General features: G+C 59.5%; 1 protein-coding gene across 3 annotated transcripts; it reads right to left on the bottom strand.

The window, feature by feature from the left end:
* Positions 1–259: 259 nt before the first annotated feature.
* CABLES2 (Cdk5 and Abl enzyme substrate 2) lies at positions 260–19,545 on the bottom strand. 3 transcript variants are annotated; one of them, XM_035299120.3, is made up of 11 exons: positions 19,166–19,545; positions 17,709–17,772; positions 8,007–8,078; positions 7,806–7,898; positions 6,521–6,598; positions 5,735–5,843; positions 5,015–5,180; positions 4,419–4,522; positions 3,892–3,998; positions 2,471–2,675; positions 260–2,351 (listed from the first exon to the last, which is right to left on the bottom strand). In XM_035299120.3, exons 1-11 carry the CDS (start codon positions 19,179–19,181, stop codon positions 2,211–2,213), a joined length of 1,155 nt encoding a protein of 384 aa, XP_035155011.1. In that variant the 5' UTR covers positions 19,182–19,545; the 3' UTR covers positions 260–2,210. The 3 variants fall into 3 exon arrangements, with proteins under 3 accessions (XP_035155011.1, XP_078228194.1, XP_002747788.1); XM_078372068.1 differs by having other exon boundaries at positions 17,608–17,772; XM_002747742.6 differs by lacking the exon at positions 17,709–17,772.
* Positions 19,546–21,143: the final 1,598 nt, after the last annotated feature.

Genomic DNA, 21,143 nt, shown 5'->3' on the forward strand with positions numbered 1-21,143 from the left:
GACGGGGATGGGGTGGGTACTCAGCTGAAAGGAGGCAAGTTGTGACGTGTGTCACAAAACCAAGGTTTAAAGTACAAATACATTAGCCGTTTAAAACACCTGACAACATAACTCAAACACCGTGAGGTCAGATAACCTCTTCGCACATTTACATCCACAGCTGCCACCAGTGCTTCGGAAGCAACGCCAGGCCTGGTTTTGTCGAGTCACAGCTCAGACACCTGGACTAGTGCTAGAGAATGACAAGTTCAGACTGTAGTTTGGTTTAACCACTGGCTTTGTTGCAATAATCCTCAAGTACCACACAGTGGCAGCTCTTGGCATTATTAAAATGGACATACTGAAGGGAAGGCTTCACATAGTCCGGTTTGGTAACGTAAAAACACAAATACTGTGCTTATCCATTTCTTGCTTTCATATGTAGAAAGAACCATGGAGCTGTATGTCCCTGGAGGGCAGGTTGTAAACTGCAACAGTTACTAGAAGTCCATCCCTCACATGCTGGTAACAAGGACAAGCTGTTGTGATGGGATCTGGGTGGTAGGAGGGTGCTTTTCAGAGCTTGGAAGACAAGTCCTCCTCTGGGTGCATGCTTGGTGCCAGGGGATCATCCTTGGCCTGAGGGCATGCTGCTTGATAGAAGGGGATGTTCAGCAGTAACCAGGAACAAAGGCTTTGGTTTGTCCTCATCCGGGAGCCTCTCCCACACCTGCCATCTCTGGGTCTCGGCCCCAGCAAGTAGGCCTGGAAAAGGAGGGGGGCCGGGTGGGCGCTGGCAGCTGCCTTGCACCGCTGCTGGGATCGGGTGGAGTTCTGTGATAGCAGAATTGGCATCTCCTTTCTGCGGAGGCACCCGTCCACACAAGTAGCATAGAATGTATTAATGGACTAGAGACAAGTTGGACTAGAGTCCCTACAGGGCCAGGCAGGTTTGTAAGGTAGTGGGAGGAAAAAGCTTGGCTGGGCCAGTGGCCAGTTTTGAGACCAGCTGACCTAGGAAGAAAAACAACATTCCTCGGTTATTGAGTGTTTGTGATGAGGCTACTAGTTGGAGAACCGGACCATGCAAAGCTCACTGCAGGAAACTTGGACAGATATGGGAAAGCTGGAGATGGGCCCTGCTGGCCTGCACAGAAGGGACAATGACCACTTGGGGACCTTTCAGCAGCACGGTGGGCTGCCCTGGCTAGGGTGGCCAAGAGTACCTGTTTCCTGTGGAAGAGGCGGCACTGACACACGGACCCTTTGGCAGCCTTGGCGGTCGTGTGGGGTGCAGTCAGTGCCTTCCTGCGTGAGGTCAAGTGTGGTTTCCAGTTGACTTAAGCAGACCTCATCTAACCATTTTTTGTTCCCTTAAAAAAAAAGACCCAAAAAACCGAATCCCAAATCATAATAAATATGTTAATTTTTCTCCGTCACAATATTGCTTAGAATGTTAAGTCAAGAGCTGGCAAGCAGCAATTCTTCTGGAGGCCCAGAGTGTCTCCCAGTGAGGCACAGGGGGCCTGGCATGGGACAGCAGCTGTCTGTCGTGCCGTCAGTTTGTAGGACACGGGGTGTCAGGATTTCACAGTGACACAATGCTTGAACAGGTCCAAGAGTCCAAAAATGACGTCAAGGTGAGTTCGGAGACTGCTCCTGCTGGCTGAACCGGATGCCAGAAACCACACTCGGCAAGGCGAGGTGGGCGGAGAAAGCTCTGGAGCTTGGCTTCAGGCGGCAGGGGGGCCAGATGCATTCGGGGTTGGGAGACGCTGCTGGGGAACCCACACCCGAAAAAACAATCTCCAGTTAGACTTGGCGATCTGAGTGTATTCAGTGAGGTCTAGAAACCCAGCTCTCCACCCCGATGCTGTGGTGGCTGTGGTTGCTTGCAGGAGGCGAGGCCAGTGAGAGACGCTGTGAACCAAAGGTCCTGGTGCCAGGCTGGTCTTGGGCACATGAAAAAAAATAACAAAACTGATACTTAGTTTATGTAAAAATCCAGAATTCTCAGAAGTACCCTTGGAGGTGCGGTGCACCTGGGGTGACAGTGACGTCCCTTTCCAAGGAAAAAGGCAAAAGGAAGAGCCTCGCCAGCCAGAGGCCAGGTGCCTCCTGCAGTGGGTGCTGGGGGCGCTGGCAGGCCAGGCGGCGTGGGGCTTGAGTGGCTGGGATACCTCCCAGGCCAGCAAGTGCGCCTGGTGCCCTGAGCCTTCGTGGCGCATCTGCTAGAACTGCTGGGTGAGGCGCCGGTAATGAGGTAACACTTGGTTCTCGGGGAGATACAGGGCCAGCTCCAAAGCCACGAGCACCGTGAACTCAAACCCGATCAGATCGCGCCTGTTGAATCGAAACCTTTCTTCTAACTTCTGCAGGGAAGGGAGAGAAAGGTTACACGGGAGCCATCCTGCCAGCCGCCCCCGCAGGGCTGCAGTGCCCCCCCACCCCCCCCACCCGCTGTGGCCCTGCCCGTGGATCCAGCACTCACATCGATGAGCTGCTTCACGCCGCTCTTGCGCAGGTCGCTGCTGATCTTGGCGGCCAGCAGCACGCAGGCACCGGCGCACAGCTTGCGGTTCTGTTTGCTGAGCTTGCCCTGCAGGACCAGCTTCTCGAAGTACACGTAGGCCATGGCCACCGTCACGGGCTCCAGGCTGCACTCTTCCGACAGGCTCCGCATCTCCCGCTTTAAGCTGTGGGTTGAGACAGAAGCCATGTCCCCAGGAGCAGAGGCTGGGGCTGAGGGGGCAGCCCCCTGCCGCCAGTAACTGAGCTCAAGTGATGTGAGTTTGGGCCGTGAGAAACACCACCGCATTCTCCAGGGGATGGTACCCTCTGTCATACCATGTAGGATGCCCAGGGCAGAGTGGGCATGTGGGCAGGTATGGGTGGGCTGGGTCTTGGCTTCCTTGTCCCTTGGTTGGGCACCCACGGCAGCTTCCACCTCTGCCTGGTGGGTGGAGCCATGGAGAACAGGCCCTGCTTTCGGTGGCGGGGGGCAGTGGCTTCTTATGAGGGGCAGTTTTAGGAAGAGCCTTGAAGGGAGGTGCTGGGGTGTAGGGTGAGCTGCCCTCTGGAACACTGGGGCAGAGGCTGGGTGGGGCAGGCCCCCAGTATAGGACGGTGGCCAGGAGCCCAACGTGAGCCCAGCAGCTCTGCCGCCTTTGGCTTGGTTTCCCCTGGTCACAGGTCCTCGGCGTGGCACCACGTGAGAGCAGAGGCACGCCTGGATAGCCTTGGTGAGCACACAGGGTGCCTGGATAGGGGTGCTTTGTGGGCCAGGGGAAGGGCCACGGAATCTACTCAGCAAAATGGCACACACTGGGAGGGGCCAGGCACAAGAGGCCTCGTCCCACTCAAGTGTTTTTTTTTTTTTTTTTTTTTTTTGAGACAGTTTTGGTGTCGTCCTGGCAGGAGTGCAGTGGCGTGATCTCAGCTCACTGAAACCTACTCCTCCGAGGTTCAAGCGATTCTCCTGCCTTAGCCTCCTGAGTAGCTGGGATTATAGGCACGTGCCATCATGCCCAATATTTTTAGTAGAGAAGGGGTTTCACCCTATTGGTCAGGCTGGTCTTGAACTCCTGACCTTATGATCCGCCTGCCTCGGCCTTCCAGAGTGCTAGGATTACGGGCGTGAGCCAGCACGCCTGGCCCTGCTCACGTTTTAAGAAGATCCTGGGCTGTGGTGAGGGTCGTGGCGTGTGGGGGATGTCGTGTGCCAGGGCTGCAGGAGGCCTGGCTGGGCCAGTGGTGGGGGTAGGGGAGCTGCTGCTGGGGGCCTGGTCAGACGGTCGGAGGGGGCTGGGGCTGGGCAGTGGCTGGACTTGTCAAGCTGGAGAATCTACAGGAAACTGGAGGAGAGGCTGGCACCTCCCAGGATGATGAGATGGCCTAAGGGGATGTCCTCACCTCCTGATTTTGCTCAGCGTCAGTTTGACGTGTGGGAACTTCTCCCTGAAGGTCTCGTTCATGTCCTTCTTGAGATCCGAGGGCTTCACATATTCTATCACTGTGGTCTGCAACAGACAGTGGGCAGGGTTGGGCCAGCCCCTCGAACAGTCCCTGGGGCCCACCTGCTGGGTGCCATGAGGACGGTCGCCGTCCTGGGTTTGCAAACATGCACACGGCGCAGCTTGGGAGGCCCCAAATCTTTGTGGGAACAAAATGGCTCCAGGGAGAGGGCCCCAGAGCACATGGGTACTCGGTGTGGGGGGAGCCAGGCTGCCAGGTGCTGCGGGCTAAAGGACAAGGGCCAACCCAGCCGGAGGGGCCAGCACTGCTCCCGGCCCGCTCTGCATGTTGCCATCGTCTGTGGTGCTATGATCGGGATGGGGGCATGTCACGGCCCTGGGGTGGCTTGCCCACAGCCTGTCCCACACACCCTGGCCAGGTCAGCTGCGCGGCTGCTGCGCCCAGGCCCTGGAGAGGGCGCTCACCATGTACGACGCGAAGATGAGGACACGCTTGTGCTTGCCACAGGGCCATTGCGGGTCATCCAGGAGGTTGGGGTTGTACTCCAGGGTGTCCCCCATGTCACTCCCTGTAAGAGAGGCAGCCCCTGACCCACCAGGAGTCTTGAGCAGAACCTGTCTAGCCCCGAGGTCTGGCAGGCCGGCACCATGGTGGGACAAGGCCGAGCAGGAGGGGCTCCAGGCCATGGTTCTCTCTCTTCTGAAGGGCCCAGGGCTTAGGGCAAGAAAGGGATGTCCTGGGAGGAAGGGCCCTCCCTGGAGTCATCTGTGGACGAAGCTCCTCTCCACTGCCTGGCTCAGGCCAAGCCCGGTCAGCGATGCAGTGTGGAGCTGTTTCTTCCTGAGCAGCCGCCACCTGACCCTGCTCCCAGGCTCCATCTGCACTGGGGGCTACAGCCTGAAAGGGGCTTGCTGGTGCTGCTGCCGTCCCTGGGACATGGTGAAGGCATGTGGCCACCCTGTCCAGGGCCGTGGTAAAGGCACGTGGCCACCCTGTCCGGGATTGTGGTGAAGGCACGTGGCCTCCCTGTCCGGGGCCGTGGTGAAGGCATGTGGGCTACCTAGTTCTGTGCTGGCTGGTGCTGACTTGGTGGAGGCAGGTTTGTGTTTTGATCCTGGCAGAGGCCGGGGGATGCTGGGCCGAGGTGTGGGCAGCACACCATGGCTGTCACTCTTGTGTGTGACCAGGGCGTTGGTGGGGTACAGGAACTTCGCGTAAGACACAACCTGGAAAAGCAAACGCATCTGGGCTCAGCTCTGCTCCCTGGGACCAGAGGGCAAAGTAAGCTCCATCTGCTTACACTGCAGGAAACCCAGATACACATGCTGGGTGCCCTGTGTGGAAAATGAAGGGAAAACAGATCAAGACGTCGAGGCTGCTCTTCACATAGCTAGAACATTCCCGAACATCACCGTTTCCCCGCTTTTTCTGGGTTCTGTAGCCTATAACAATCTCCCTGCCTCTGAAGATGGCTGACCACCAACACAGAGGCCGGATGGTGGGTGAGCCCCAGGCTACACGGGGAGGCGTCCAGGAGCCGTGGCTGTGATGCCACAGCACAGACTTCAGGCGTGGCCAGGCTTCCGGGATGGGGGTGGGGGTCCGGTGGGCTCTGGGCTGTGTTCTTAGGGCTGCATGGGCCATACCCACTCCACCCTGGCGCTTTATGGCGAGTGAAGCGTGGCTCCGTGTCTGCCTTGTGAGCACTGCAGTGGGACTGCTCCCACCCGCCTGCCTGGCCCTGATGGCGCTGGGTGTCTGCCAGCAAAGAGGCTCTTACCTTTCCATCTGCTCCCAGCTCCACGCCTTCCAGCTCAAAGACCATCTCGGAAGATACAGAGACGCCGCCGGAAGGGTGCCTCTGCTTTTGGCTGTCCACCCTCAGGTCACTGCAATGCATGGGAGAGGTGAGGGCTGCGGCCTGTGCTCAAAGTGGGCTCTGGCTGCCCAGCCCACCTGTCTGCTGCCTAGGGCGCCCTCAGGAATGGTGTCTACATAGCCGCTTGGGGAGACAGGCAGCACTGGGTGAGCAGGAACGCACACATGAGGAGTGCTTTCACGGAAGCACTTTGACCCCAATTCCCGGTACAGATAGCAGCTGGTAGAGCTCCCGTGTGGCGCCACCTTCAGGAGCCCACCAGGTGCCCGTGCCCACACTGGTCAGCTTTTTCCACCACTATTTTTAAGCCAGGGCCACCCATAATCCCCACCCCACAGCTGTTTCTTTCTCCTCTGAATGACACACGGACTGGACGGATGGCCATGGGGCCCTACAGGTCTGTCCAAGGAGGTAGGACAGCAGGCCAGTATATCAACGGCGTCAACAGAAACCCATGCCCCCCAACCCCTTGAGAACCAGGATGCAAAACTGCCCCAGGTTCCTCAGTAGCACTGGTGGAGGTTGACGCGCTGCCCCTGGCGTGAGCCTGGGGGGCAGCCTCATGGGGACACAGCCTCACCTGGGGGTACTATGCTCCCCGATGCTTCCTGGGCCTGGTTGGGGATCAAGCCTTGCCTTCTGCCCAGATGTGCACCAGGGGCTGTGAGGCGGGGGCTGAGCACTCACCTGATCCGCAGGCCTTCGCCATAGGGCAGGACTGAGAAGGCCGCACACAGGGACCGCTTGGCACAGATGAGCACGATCCTGCAGGAGACGGGGTCAGGAGGGCAGAGGTCAGGGTGCTGCTGCTTCCAGAGCTGCAGACATTTTTATGGAAAATTCCTTCTGCCTAAATTCAGGTGCTGGGAGATTGCCCACACTGCCCAAGGGGACTGAGGCCCACGAGGCCAGTGGCCAGCATCACTAAGTCTGGACCCCCCAAACTCTCAGCATGGATCCGAGGAGCTCCCGGGGTGCCCTCCCTGGGACGCGGCTGCACACGGGCAGGCATGGCAGTGACATCCCGAAGGCTCCTCCCTGACCTAGCACAGTCGGGCTGGAGGCCTCATGTTAGGATCTCAGCTCATTCAGAGATGAGAGGCAGTCAGAGGGGACGGCATGGCGAGGCCAAGGGCTGCCTCAAGCCAGCCCTCAGAGGTCCTGGGTGGAGCAGGGCTGCATGCTACCAGAAGAGGCCTGCTCCAGGTCCAGAGAGGCTGGCCTGGTGGCTCCCTCCCAAGGTACTTGAGCAGCCAGGCCCTGGGTCCGGGGAGCACAGGCAGAAGCCACTGCTGCTCCTCCCTACGCTGGTTCAGCCCTGCCCAGGGGCTCACCAAGGGCACAACAGTGGGAGAACCTCTCCCCCTCTCTGGCTTGGATGATAAGAGGCAGGGCTGGCACTCACATTTGCTGGGAGCTGTGTAGGACTGACGGGGAGGGAGGGTCCGGTCAGACCCGAGGTCACCATAGGGAGGGTGCCCAGCAGGGGAGCTCCAGAAGGAAGGGAGCACTCTGGACCTCAGGACCCCTCAGAACCTGCAGTGTGGGGAGCACAGGGCCACAGGAACACCCCTGGGCCCTCCACCCAGCTTTGGGCAGCCAGGGGTTCGTTTTATTCAGCCTCTCCTCTGTGCTCCCAACAAAACCCAGCTCCTCCCCAGGCATCTCACAGCCACGAGTGTTTCTGTGTCTCCCGTTTTCCTTCACGTCAGCATTGTGGCTGGAGGCTGGCGTCTACACCTGGCCCTTCACCTGGGAGCCCAGAGAGGTAGCCTCGCCGTGGTGATACCAGGGACCTGCGGGTGCTTGGCTGATGTGGAGCGCAGAGTGTGGTGGGGAGGAGGGTCCCCCTCTAGGGGTGTGGGATGTGGGGCAGGCGGGAGCCTTGGCAGTGGAAGGAGGATTGCTTGGCTGGCACAGGCAGGAGCCCCGGGGACCACAGCCGGCTCCCAGCTCCTGGCTGGCCACACACCTGCTGTTCCTGGTGTCGTACTGCCTCATGTTCTTGATGAAGTGCGTCTTCTTCAGGCCTTTGTGTCTTGGTGACCCAGATGTGTGCTTGGTTCTGCCAGGCAAAGACACAGGTCGTTCTTTTCTTCCCACGCCCCTCTGGCCCCGCAGGGTTGGGGCAGCCCAGGCAGTCGTGGAGCTTGGGGTGGGTGGGGGCTCGTACCTCTGTGCTGGAGCACATCCCACGGCATCTTCCAGAAACTCCAGGGAGCAGCGCTGGGACGTGACTCGCCTCCTGCAAGATGACACTGGGGCCTCAGAACAGGCATGGGGCCACCAGCCCAGGCACCACCTTTGTGGCCAGAAACCGAGTGCCGCCTGCTGCACAGGGAAGGGCTGCTCTCCAGTCCAGCTGCACACCCACAGGCCGAAGGCTTCCGCAGCCCGTGCAGACCAAGGCAGGGAGGAGGGGCACCTTGAGAGGGTCCTGTTTCGGAGGCACTGAGCTCCTCTCTGGGGACCAGCAGCCCTTGGGGACAGGCTTCTCAGGCATGGCATGGCACAGCACAGGACACCAACCTTCCCTGCCCACCGAGCAACACCCTGTGGGGGCACTGCCAGCTCTGACAGGCCCATCCCACCTAGTGCTGCCTGAGGCTGGTGCTGCCCACCCCACCCTGAAGCACAGCTCGGCATCGGGGCACCAAGGGGTGGGAGGTGGGGTGGGCACCAGGCAGCCCTTGCTCTCAGGCCACCTTCCGTGGACTGCAGCTCCCTGCACCAGCCACACCCTCCCACCCCAGCGCTGTCACAGGGGCTGTTCCTCAGTCTGGAATATTCTGTTCCTGTTCTTCTGGTGGCCACCTCTTTCTGGACTTTTCAGCTCATACGTGGCCCCAGGGGAGGCTTCCTGGACCCCGCTATCCTGTGACCGTTACCTGCTAACCACTGGTCACCATGGGAAGGAGGCGTCCTTGCCTCACCACCCACTTGATGTCTGCCTCCCTCTCCAGAGCGCCAGCCCCACCCACGGGTGGGGCAGGTCTGACACTGCTCACTGTCTGCCTGGACCGCGGGGTCTCCCAGGCACTTCCTGTGAGCCAACTTGTGGGCACATATCTGTCGGCAGAAGGAATGCACAACACACTTCCCTGAAGAGCCCCACAGGGCACAATGCCCACTGCTCCTCAGATGCCTGGGACAAAGCAAGGCCATCCTGACGCGGAGCCACAACATGGTTCAGTAACTCTCGGGGCCACGAGACTCTGAGCGCAGAGCTGGCCCTCGAACCAAGTCTTTCGGGGACTCCAAAGCTTTACTCTCTCCCTTACACTAGGAGCTGTGATGTGTGTGCCTGGGTACTCAAGGCATCCCCCAAACGCAGCTTATGAGATCAGGTCCAATGCCAGTTTATGCAACGCGCAGCACTGGATTGCAATGTGATGGGTGATGTGACGTGTCTCAGGAGCCTGCCCTGCAGGGATGCTGGTTCCCAGAGTGGGGCGGTTGGTGGTGGAGGTGGTGACGTTGGTGGCGAGACCCTCCGTGGGGTGCTGTGTGGTTTATTAAATGGAGCAACTTGGCCCCCGGGCCTGGTGTGGAGTGCTCTCAGCATGTCAACAGTAGCCTTATTATGCGTGAGCCAATCTGGACTCCTGGGCGAGGGCAAGTGTACTGTTGGGGGTCATTCCTGGGAACCCTCCAGGCGCCAGGCCAGCGCTGTCCTCAGGGTCCCACGGGCCTTCCCCCAGCAGGGCCCCGGCTTCACCTGAGGTCTGGTGCATGGAACTGGCCTGCAGTCCAGGTCCCCACACTATGCCCTCACTAGGAACCTCCCACTGAGAGCCAGTGTTTATGCCAAGGAGCTAGGTTGGCCACAGCTACAGTCCCATGCTGGGTGCTGCTAGTGCCAGCGAGGGCGCCACAGCCACCACCTCACCAAGACTCAGTGGCTCACAGTGGGAGCAGTGACAACCACGCCCACTTGGCAAGTGGCACAGAGAGACCTGGCACTTGCCCAGGTCACACAGCCAGTGCAGTCCTGGCTAGTATCAAGGTTGTCACCCTGACACCAACACTGAAGCTGTCATTTTTTTTTTTAACAGACGCTCCAATGATGACGGAGTCAGGTATTTTTCTTTTTCTTTGAGACAGAGTTTTGCTTGTCGCCCAGGCTGGAGTGCAATGGTGCAATCTCAGCTCACCACAACCTCTGCCTCCAGGTTTCAAGCAATTCTCCTGGCTCAGCCTCCCAATTAGAGGATTACAGGCATGCACCACCATGCCCAGCTAATAAATTTTTTGTATGTTTAGTAGAAACGTGGTTTCTCCATGTTGGTCTCGAACTCCAGACCTCAGGTGATCTGCCTGCCTCGGCCTCCCAAAGTGATGGGATTACAGGTGTGAGCCACCAAGACTGGCCAGGTCTTTTTTTTTTTTGAGATAAAGTCTTGCTCTGTCACCCAGGCTGGAGTGCAATGGCGCAATCTTGGCTCACTGCAACCTCTGCCTCCTGAGTTCTAGTGATTCTCCTGCCTTAGCTTCCTGAGTAGCTGGGATTACAGGAGCCTCTCAACACACTCGGCTAATTTTTGTATTTTTGGTAGAGATGGGGTTTCACCATGCTCGCCAGGCTGGTCTTGAACTCCTGATCTCAAGTGATGCACCTGCCTCTCAAAGTGCTGGTGTTACAGGCGTGACCACCACACCCAGCCAGGGTCAGGTCTGATAAAACCATCCTGAGTAGAAAATAGAGAGTTGCAAGTGAACTTAATACATTTACCTACCGATATCACAGCTCAGCCCAAACAAACTCGATGCGCTGAAAGCATGTACGTTCGCTGCAGCTGGGCAGTCCTCTCACACAAAGCCTATCTTGTTTTTTCTTTTTGAGATGGAGTCTCACTGTTGCCCAGGCTGGAGTGCAGTGGCTTGATCTCGGCTCACTGCAAACTCCACCTCCTCAGCCTCCCAAGTAGCCGGGATCACGGGCACTTGCCACCAAGCCCCACTAATTTTTGTATTTTTAGCAGAGACAGGGTTTCACCATGTTGGCCAAGCTATTCTCGAACTGCTGACCTCAAATAATCCGCCCACCTTGGCCTCCCATTGGGAGTGCAGGCGTGAGCCCCCATATTTTCTAACGAATTATGGAATTTGTCGAGTACTGTACTGAAAGTGAAAAGGGATGTGTTTGTAGGGGCACCAAGTCTAGTTTGAAGTCAGGAATTTAAGATGTAATTAAAATCTGCGGTGGCTCAAGCCTGTAATCCCAGCACTTTGGGAGGCCGAGGCGGGTGGATCACGAGGTCAAGAGATCGAGACCATCCTGGTCAACAAGGTGAAACCCTGTCTCTACTAAAAATACAAAAATTAGCTGGGCATGGTGGTGCGCGCCTGCAGTCCCAGCTATTTGGGAGGCTGAGGCAGAAGAATTGCTTGAACCCAGGAGGCGGAGGTTGCGGTGAGCCAAGATCGTGCCATTGCACTCCAGCCTGGGTAACAACAGCGAAACTGTCTCAAAAAAAAAAAAGATGAAATCTTTTAAAAGGCAAAGGCAACAAGAGCTTGTGGAAAACAAAAACCCAGTGAAATGTGTGGTGCCTCACACTGGCCCCATCGCTAGACACAGCTGGCACCCAGCCATTCCCAGTGGGAGGTAGGGGCAGGGGGCCTGCTGGGCGGCTGCAGAAGACGGGTGAGCAGTTGGCCAGAGGCGAGCACTTGGGCAATGGGGCCAGGAGGGGCTGGGGATGCAGCAGGCTGGCCCGACAGCAGGGTGGGAGGGGAAGGAGGGGCAACGGGGCTGGGGCAGGCATCGGGCTCCGAGGGTAGTAGGCGGGGCAGAGCACCCAGCTGCATGCTGAGGGGGTACGTGGCAGGCGCTGGCTGTCTTGAGAGACCCAGGTGGGCACTGGCCTGTGATGCGTGAGGGCAGCAGCCTGCCCCAAGAGGAGCCCAGCGGAGGCTGTGGGGAGATCCCATAAGCGCAGAGGCAGGAGCAAAAGGTCTCAGCCTATTTCCATAGAAATAATGAAGACGAAAGTAACTAAAAATATAACCGTAGTAGTTATTAGTTATTTATATGTGCTCTTAGTTATTCACAGGTGATCCTAATTCCTTTACTAATGCCTCTCGGGTTGGAAGCGTGAGCCTGGGGTGACATTGTGAAATGAATGACACTAAGGCAAGATGCTGTAAGCCCTTTGTCATGCCCGCGTAAGGGCTGCTGGAGGGTGCCTCGGCTGTGTGGCAGTGCCAGTGCTCGGAAAGCGCCCGTGCTCGGAAAGCGCCCGCTGTTTAGCCAGCTAGGGAAGGAGATGTCCAAAATAGCTGAAACGTCTCCTTCCCTGAGGATTTAGGAGAAAACTCTGCTCCTCCAAGCTGTTGTGGTAGGCCTGATGGCTGTCAGGGAGGCCAGCAGACACCTGGGGCTGAACTATCTCTGTGTGAGGCTGTGCTTCACCGGTCACGTTCCACGTCCACTCTCAGGTTCTGCATCTGCACCTGGTTCCTTTTGTCTTAGAAAAGATTATTAGTCATAGTAATATAAATCTGAATGTTTTAGTTCTTTCTTGATAAGTATGGAAAAGTGCTGATGCATCATGCTCCTTACCTCACTTCGGGTGCCAGAAATTCCTGAGCCCCCACCTGAATGACACGTGATGTACTTGACCCTGTCACTGCCATGCGCTATCTACCCTGCCCCCAGATTTGCAATTCAATAGAAGTGAGAGCGTCCTGGCGATCTGGGTTGCAGTGGACCCTTGGGCCCAGCTCTCTTTTCTCTATCTCTGTGTCTTGTGTCTTTTATTTCTATAATTTTTCATCTCTGCACCAGCTGGGAAAGGCTCACAGAACCCTGCAGGGCTGGACCCTATAGCTGGATGGGCAGGGCCCATACTGGGGAAAGAAGCCAGTGGAGGAGGAGATTAGGGGACTGTCCCCAGAGAGGTGTCTGTGTGTTCTGCCCTAGAAGACTGGGCCTGGAGGCCCTGAGGACCAGCCTGTGTGTTTTTCTGGAAGCTTCTTCCCACAGGTAACTACAAGGGGATGCCTGGGTACCTGCCCACCTGGGACCTCGTCTGCAGGCCTGTGGGGGCCACAGCAGAAGCTGGGGGCCCCATGGCGGCCTGCCTGGCAGCGCCGTTGGAACTAGCCCAGGACGCAGAGGAGCTGCAGGTGGAGGCTGCTGCTGCTGCTGCTAGCCAGGCTCCTCCATGATTTTCTGGTTGCTGCAGGAACGATGGGTTTCCACCAAGCTGTAACGTCTGTTCCCGGCTGACCCTGCAGGTCTTTCTCTGTGATTTCCCTCTTTCTTTGTAAGCATCTTATTGGTGAAGTAAAGCTGCATGGTTGGAAGAGGGTAAACTGAGGCACAGAGCTGTTTAGCAATGTGCCCGAGATGACAAGGCTGGCAAAAGACAGAGTGGGACCTGAGCCCACGTGGATGGCCAGGCGTGGCCACTGGCGCACTGCTCCTGCTGTGTCAGAACGGCGGCTGCTCCCTGCTGTTTCTCAGGTGCTCACTTTCTGAACCCCGTCCCTTCCAGGCCATATTTTTTGGTTTGAGTCCAGAAGACTCTGACGATGCTGATGGAGGTGGCTATACCTGGGTGCCGAGCAGGTGGCTGACTGGGGAGGACGACACTTTGGCCTTCCCTTCCCCTCTGCCTCCACGGGAGTGGGCATTGAGGGAGAACGAGGGAGGCACTTCCCTCCCAGAACCAGGGCAGTCACGACTCATCACCGCAGCAGGGCGCCACTACTAGCAGGATGGGCGCCAGCAAGCACAGATGGGACCCAGGCCAGCGTCCACTGCTTGGCCACTCTGGAGGCTGGGCTGAGAAGCCATGAGCAGGACCCCTGCTCGCCCTGGGCTCCACAGAGAGGAGATGTCCATCTGTCCGGCAGACACGGAGAGGATCACGCATGTGCAGATACACCACCTGGCTACGCCCAGCTGGGAGCAGCATGCATGCCGGTCAGCAGGAGGTTGGACATGCGTGATCACGGACGGCACACACAGCATGGCCGCACAGGCACACGGACACCATGGGGGCAGAGAGGCCCGACATGCAGGGGCACAGGTTGCTGTCTCTGCGTGGGGGAGGGTCTGAAGAGGGGCACCAGGGAGCTGGGGGGCTGGCCTGTGTCTCAGCAGGGGAGTGCCACTCATCCTGCGAGCACCAGACCCTCACCCAAAACATGCCAGGAGCAAGCCAGCAAAACAGAAAGAACGAGGCCCTCGGCGAGGCCCAAGCCCCATGTCCCACACACCCTATGCCCCATATGCCCCGTGCCCCATATGCCCCACATGCCCCATGCACCCTACACGCCCCACACACCCCACGCGCCCCACAAACTGGGGCAAATGCAAGTCCTGCTGAGTCCTGTGAGGGCCCGCCTCCACTGAGCCACGGTAGATACACCGGAGGTACCTACTTGTGGTTCCCCTAACACCGCAGTGGCAGGGACCAGCTGGAAGCTGCCTGCATCTGACTTTTGGGAAGAAGGGGTTGGGGTGGCAGGGAGGCTGCCCCCTATGTGCGGGCACACCTCACTCTCAGCACTAAGCGGCGGGCCACCACGCCTGCACTCAAAGTCATGCTCACAGACAGGAAGAAAAATCTGCTCCTGATTAAACACTGCTTCCAGTGCTCCCTACACTTCCTTTCCTTTGTAAGGGAAGAAATGCGCAGAAGAGGGAGGCCTGACGCCCCATCCCCATTAGCAACCCAAAGCTGTGTGCAGGAGCTGCTGTGGCTCACAGGAAACTCAGCAGGCCTGGCCAGGCAAAGGGGCGTGGAAATGCCCTTGACGGTAGGTCTGACAGCGTGACAATAGCTGGGTCTCTCCACCAAGCAGCCGCTCCTGCCCCATGGTGCGCCCACTGCAGCACCGAGACCGGAATTCTCCCTCGCCAGGAAAGCTCAGGCAGTGGTGCTCTGCGGCTGCCCCCAGCTCTGAGTGTGGGCAGTGGTTTTGTCTGGCTACCCCCAGCCCTATCCCCTGGCCCACGCACCTGGCAGGCCACCGACCCTGGCGGCATGGTACTGAATGCATGGCTGGTCTCGGGTGCCCCATCTCATCCAGTCCAGCACTCCCTCAGGGGCCTACAGCCTCACCCAGCGAAAGCATTCATGTGGTGTCACAGGGCTGGGCAGAGTTGGGGGTGTTGAGTGGCCTTTGGGCTGCCACAAGAGGTGTGCCCCCAGGCTCTGGCCTCAGCTGACCACTGCCAGCTGCTTGCCAGCTGGAGAGCAAGAAACCCCCAAATCAGGCTTGTAAACAAGCGCCAGATGCCAGACTGAAATTGGTTTAACTTGGACAGCAGCTTGGTGACACTGAGTGGCTCCTGGCCCAGACAGCAGCCTGTCCCACAGCTGCCGCCCCAGGCCTTTCCCTAGAAGCGTCTGGGCACACACCCTCCAGAAGCGGGGGCTCTGCTCCCAGCTAACAGAGCAGGCTCTCTTGCTGATGGCTGCACCCTGGCTCCTGGCTGGGCCACATGTGGCTACAACTTGGGGAAAGTTGTTTGCTTGGGAAGGGGGGAAGGGGGGCACCACTGCCAAGTCCTTAGTGCTGTGGACACTGACTGGGGCTGTTGTGGGTGGAACCGTATCACCCCAAAAGACAAGTGGAAGTCCTAATCCCAGTATCTGTAAATGGGCCTCAGTTGGAAAGAGGGTCTTGGCACATGTCATGTCATCGAGTTAAGATGTCACAGGGTTAGTCCTAATCCAATGACTGGAACTCCTGTGAGGAAATCGCCACATGGAGACTCAGACATGTGGGAACAGGACGGCGCTCAGGCAGAGGCTGGAGCTGCACGGCCACAAGCCCGGAGCCCTGGAGCCACCAGAGGTGGGAATAGGCAGGGAGGATCCTCCCTGGAGCCTGAGAGGGAGTGGGGTCCTGTCCACACCTTGAGGCTGCGCCTCCAGAACCGGGAGAGGCAACACGTTTGCAGTGCTGTGGGCCACTGGGTTTGGTAGGAGGAGGGGGCGGCAGGCGGAGAACCCCGCACCTGCTCCAACCCGGCTGGGACCCCCCCACTTGCTTTTGGGCATCAGGCAAAGGCAATGTTAAAAGTGAAAATAAACCTGGTTGGAAGTTCTATGAGGAAAACAAGGGTTCCGATGACTCACTGACACAACAGAAAGCGCCGCACAGGCTGAGCCTCCCTGGGAAAGAATAACTCTCCTGGGGACCGAGTGACGAGAGACTGGTCTGCCTGGTGTGGTGGCTCCCATTGGAAATCTCAGCATTTGGGTGGCCAAGACAGATCACTTGAGCCAGAGTTTAAGACCAGCCTGGACAATATAGTGAAACCCCATCTCTCCTAAAATAAAAACTTCACCACTGCATTCCTGCCTGGGAGATAGGGAGAGACCCTGTCTCAAAAAAAGAAAATAAGAGGCTCTGCTCACCCCACACTGACTCCCGCCAGACACCTTGCCCAGCCCTGGGCCTGCATCTGACCTCTGACCTCAGGGAGGCCACGCCTGGTGCTCAGTGTGAACCTGCTTCTCAGAGGAGCCGAGGCTGAGGCTATGCCACCTGCTCACACAGAGCTACTGAACAGTGCGCTGGGATTCCAAGCCAGGTCTGTTCCAAGAGCTGGTCAAGACCCCATGCTCACGATATTGATGTCAGGGCTTCCAGAACTCTCTCCGCCTCCCAAAATCAACTCATTAGAGAACTCAAGCCAGGAGCCAGCACCCCTTTGCTGGGGCAGCTGCCCTTCCCTCGCTCAGCAGCCAGGCCCAGGGAACGCAGGGAGAAATGGATGTCCTCACGCTGGGGGCTACCTATCAGGAGAGGGGCCACCTATCAGGAGAGGGGCCACAACCCTCAGACACAGGTCAGCACCATGAACGCGGCAGCAGAGCCCCAGCAGGGACAGCCCCGGCAGCAGAGCCCTCCCATCCAGGAACAGCTCAGGGTTCAGGAAAGACCTGAGCAGGGAGAAGGAGGCCCAGGAGGGAAGGGAGGAGACAGCCCTGGGTGAGGCAAGGTGTGGGGGCGCAGAGGACCACGGTGGGTACTGCAGGAGGACCACGTCCCATCCTGTGCCAGGGATGCTGGCCGCAGCGCACCCTCTTGGAACCCCACAGGGCAGGGCCGTGCCACACATGCCATGCTCAGGACTGCTGGCACGGAGGCCCCTGCAGGAGATGCCTCCTCAGTTATGGGCCCTTCCCCGAAGCATTGCCGCGCCCTGCCGCCCGAGAGTGGGCTCCACTCCACGCCAGGCCTGGTGCACACAGGGCTGCATGAACTCTGTGGAAGGAGAGCCTGTGACAGCACCCGGCCTGCCTGGCATCACCACCGGTTCTGAGCACTCAACGCAGGACTGAAGGAGAAAGCTGTTTCCATAGCAAACAGCAGGGCCCAGGGTTAAGGTAAAGCACCCGCACCTGTGGACCTGGGCCGCTGGGGTGAGCCCACTTCCCTGGAGCCCACACTCCGGGGCCTTGCTGTTCCACCCTGGAGGGTGCCCTCTGGTTCCATCTCTCGTGCTTTCCCCGAAGGAGCTGGCCAAGTGCACGTGCCCATTCATCCCTCCGCCCCAGTCACCCCCCTGGCCCTCCTGGGAGTGGTGGCCAGGCATGTCCTTGGGGGGACATCTTGTGGACAGGCCTGGCTCTGCAGGCACCCTCAGCCTGGCTGTGGCCAGGAGCACTTCCAAGGTTGAGTGCTCTGCGACCTGCGTGATGCAACCTGCATGTGATGTCACAGTTTTTGAGGACAGAGTGCTGTGTTCTGGGCCCAACCTTCCTCAACCAAAGACCTTAAAGGAACCCAACGCCGCGACCTGCCTGAAGGCCAGAGGTGTGGGGTAACTCTGATGACCTGCAGGTAACCACGGAGCCCGTGACAGCCTTGACCCAAGATCTGTGGCAGCCCGTTCACTGCACACCTGCAGGGGCTGCTCCAGGCACAACCGTCCAGTAGGCGCAGGGACCTGTGGATAGTGGCTCCCTCTGAAAAGGAATCACAAGCAGCCAGTCCTGGGCCTAGGGCCCACAGTCACTCCTCAGGGTGAGGGCTGTGGGGTGGGATAGCCCCGGGGCCCAGAAGGCAGGGTCACCAAGGGCCTGTGCTCTTTGGGAGAAGGACACAGGGTGTCTGGCAGCCAGGGGTCACCTGGGCAGGGGGCACACACTGGACAGGCAGGGCTCATGGTTGGGGCTGCCCTTGGACGGGCTGATGGGGTTTGCAGAAGTGCAATCAGGACAGGGGGAGCAATAGCAGACCCAGGGTGTAACAGGTCCAAAGACACCGAGCTGAGAGTGATGGGGGGCAGGCGGGGGTCAGCAGGGAGGTGACAGGGAGGGGAGGGGTGCCAGAGACCAGCTGCTGTGGGATGGGAGGTCTGGCTGTGTAGGGGGCTCTGGGAACAGGTGTCAGTGACAGTGCCGGGAGGGTCCCAGCCCACATGCTGGTTCTGAGGAGGTGGGCACGGAGGGCATGACCCGGCTCAGAGAACGCGAGGAGATGCACAGGGGTTTTCTGTGTACAACCCTGGTACCAGCGCAGGGGGTGGGGCACGTCCAGAGCCCATAGGGCGGGGGTCTCAGAAGTCCTCAGGGCTGCATGAACCCCGAAAGCCATGTTCAGAGGATTGACAACACGCAGACTCCGACCCCATATCCAGCGGCTGACAGAATTCAGGGAACAGGAACCCTATGTGTGGGGGCTGATAGGGCCTGGGGAAACCCTCAGCAGAGCCCCAGAACCCCCAGTTCTATATCAGGACTGACAAGGTCCCGGTGAACTCAACCCGTGTCCTGGGCTGACGAGGGCCTGGCTCACCTGACCTCTTTGTCCTGGGCTGCTGGGTCCCCAGGCCACCTTCACCCCTGTCCTGGCCTCATGAGGCCCCAGGTGACCCTGACCACTGTGCCCTGGGCTGATAGGGACCCAGGTCACCTGAACCCGTGTCCAGGGCTGACAAGGCCCCACATCACCTGAGCCCCTTGTTTTGGGCTGAGGAGACCCTAGATGACCCTGACCCCTCGTTCTGGGCTGCTGGATCTCCTGACCAGTCTGACTCCTGTGTCCTGGGCTGATGAGACCCTAGGCCACCCTGACCCCTGTGTTCAAGGCTGACAAGGCCCCAGGTCACCTGACCCCTGTGTCCTGGCCTGATGAGGCCCGAGGTGACCCTGACCCCTGTGTCCTGGGCTGATGGGGGCCCAGGTCACCTGAATCTCTGTGGCCAGGGCTGACAAGGCCCCAGGTCACCTGACCCCCGTGTCCTGGGCTGATGAGGCCCCAGGTGACCCTGACCCCTGGTTCTGAGCTGCTGACCCGGCCCCCATCCCTGTCCCTGTCCCCGTCGTCCTGAGCTGACCTGGCCCGGCCCCCACTTACCTCTGGCGCTGCCCATCCAAGCCGAGGCCGGCGGGCGCCTGCGTGGGGCTGAGCAGGCCTTGGGGCGCGGGGGTCCTGGCGGGCAGCCCAGGCAGGCCGGAGGGGGGCTCCGGCGGCGGCGGCGCTGGCGGCTCGCGGGTCTCGGCGGGCGGCGTCGAGGGCTTCTCTCCGCCGGGGCCCAGGCTCGGGGGCCGCCCGTCCAGGGAGATGTTGTTAAGGAAGAAGAGCGCGGCCTGGCGGCGCCGCGAGTCCCCGCGCCTCCGCAGAGCTTGCGGCGGGGCCCGAGCGGCCGAAAGCGGCGCGGCGGGAGACGGGGGCCCGGCGGGGCCGGGAGTCGGGCCCGGGGTTCCACCCGCCGCGGCCGCGGCCATCCTTAGACTGCGCCCGCCGCCGCGAAGCACCCCGCCCCCTGCCCGCGCGCCCGCGCGCCCGGCGCCCATTGGCCGCGGCGCGCCCACATGCAAATATATCGCCGTCGCGCCCGCCCATTGGCAAGCGCGGTGCCGCACTAGGGGCGCTCCCCTGGGTCCTAGAGGCCGTCAGGCGCAGGCGTTGGGAGTCGGAAACTGCGCCCCGTGCCGCCGGTTCGAGTCCCCATATCGGGAGCCGCGGCCGCGTGGCTCCGGCCTTCTGTTTCCTTTGTTGGACGGCGGCTTTCGTGGTCAGCCTCCATCAAGCACGTATTTTAAGGCTCCGGACTCAGGGCAGCGTGGGCGAAACCCAGCACACTTCCCTGTCCTCAGGTGTGTCTGGGCGGTGCTTCAGCGAGCGCAGGGCGGCCACTCAGGAGCCCCACCGCTTCCCGGAATGGCCGGCCTGCGACTTGGCCTCCTTCATTGATGGAAGGGACCGAGGGTCTGAGTGAACAAGGCACATGATTGGGATGGAAGCCCCGGGCGGGCAGAGTTCTGCACTTCCTGCAGTAGCAAAGTGACCTTGAGCCTGCCTTGTGCCCAGGCCTATTTCCTCTCTGTCCCCAGGTGTCCTTGACTTCAGAAGCCACGAGCTGGCCGTGCCCAGACACTCAGGAGCTGCCTCTGGGGCCTGGGAGCCTGCCCGCATTTTGGAGGGGAATCCACTGTATCTTTGTGGAGGGACTTGGGGCCTGGCACTCACCTCTGTGCCCCCTGCCTGCTCTTTCCAACTTTCTTTTGTGGGTTTATGTATCTTTAAAGAAGGGATGATGATTTTAGCCTAAGAGTATAGTCAGGATGAAACTGGCTTAGTGAAGGGGTGGGCTATGGCTGGAGGGCAGGCACTTGCCAGGGTCAGCCCGCAAATGCACTGCAGTACTGGGCACCTGCCCCACATGCCCAGTCTCTGCTGTGCTGGTGCTGGGGACTGGGTGGGACCGACAGGCACAGCACTGGCCCCAGAGTGCCTGGAGTGTGGGGAGGCAGCATGATGGCCAACACAGCAGTGAACATATGGGCGAGACAGGGTCTTTATCACCACCTGCAGCTTGGGCCCCTGCCCTTCAGGTCCCTCCCCACCTCCCACTCGCCCTTCTCTCTCCTGTGGGCCTTCATGGGCCACATGAAGGCTCATGCAGCACACAGTCCCTCCGCTTCCTTTCCATTTGCCCTTCTAAGTTGGCCTCCAAGGCCTCTGCCAGGCCTAGGGGACAGTGGGCAGCTGTCCTGTGCAGGAGAATTTGGGGCTGGGCCCAGGTATTGGGTGGGGAGCAGGTGTGTCTCAGCAGGCACTCCTGGGAGTGGGTTCCCAAGAAATAGAAAGACTGCACATTGATAACCCCTCTGGGGGAGTCACTGTGTTGGCTGGCATGGCACATGGGTGGCTGCGGATTGTGGATCCACAGAACGGGGTGCTGCCTGTGTGTGTCTGGGGGCTCCCGTGAATGGGGACTTTGACCAGCGCTGTAAGGTGCTTAGGCTGGCGCAGGCGCACAGCAGGTCCTCCATCCCTCCCTCCCTGCTGGCTGTGAGCAGGAGGAGGGGACTCACAGGGGAGGGTGGGC

The sequence above is a fragment of the Callithrix jacchus genome, chromosome 5, assembly GCF_049354715.1.
Source record: "Callithrix jacchus isolate 240 chromosome 5, calJac240_pri, whole genome shotgun sequence".
Lineage (NCBI taxonomy): Eukaryota > Metazoa > Chordata > Mammalia > Primates > Cebidae > Callithrix > Callithrix jacchus.

Bases quoted from the DNA above. Each gene is read 5' to 3' on its own strand.
- CABLES2 (XM_078372068.1), bottom strand. From the start codon at position 19,536: ATGGCCGCGGCCGCGGCGGGTGGAACCCCGGGCCCGACTCCCGGCCCC. The intron at 4,523-5,014 runs GTAGCCCACATG...CCTCTCTTACAG, and splicing joins ACCAGCCAGCACAGAACTAG to GGAGTGACATGGGGGACACC. The intron at 2,676-3,891 runs GTGAGGACATCC...CTCAACCCACAG, and splicing joins ACGCTGAGCAAAATCAGGAG to CTTAAAGCGGGAGATGCGGA.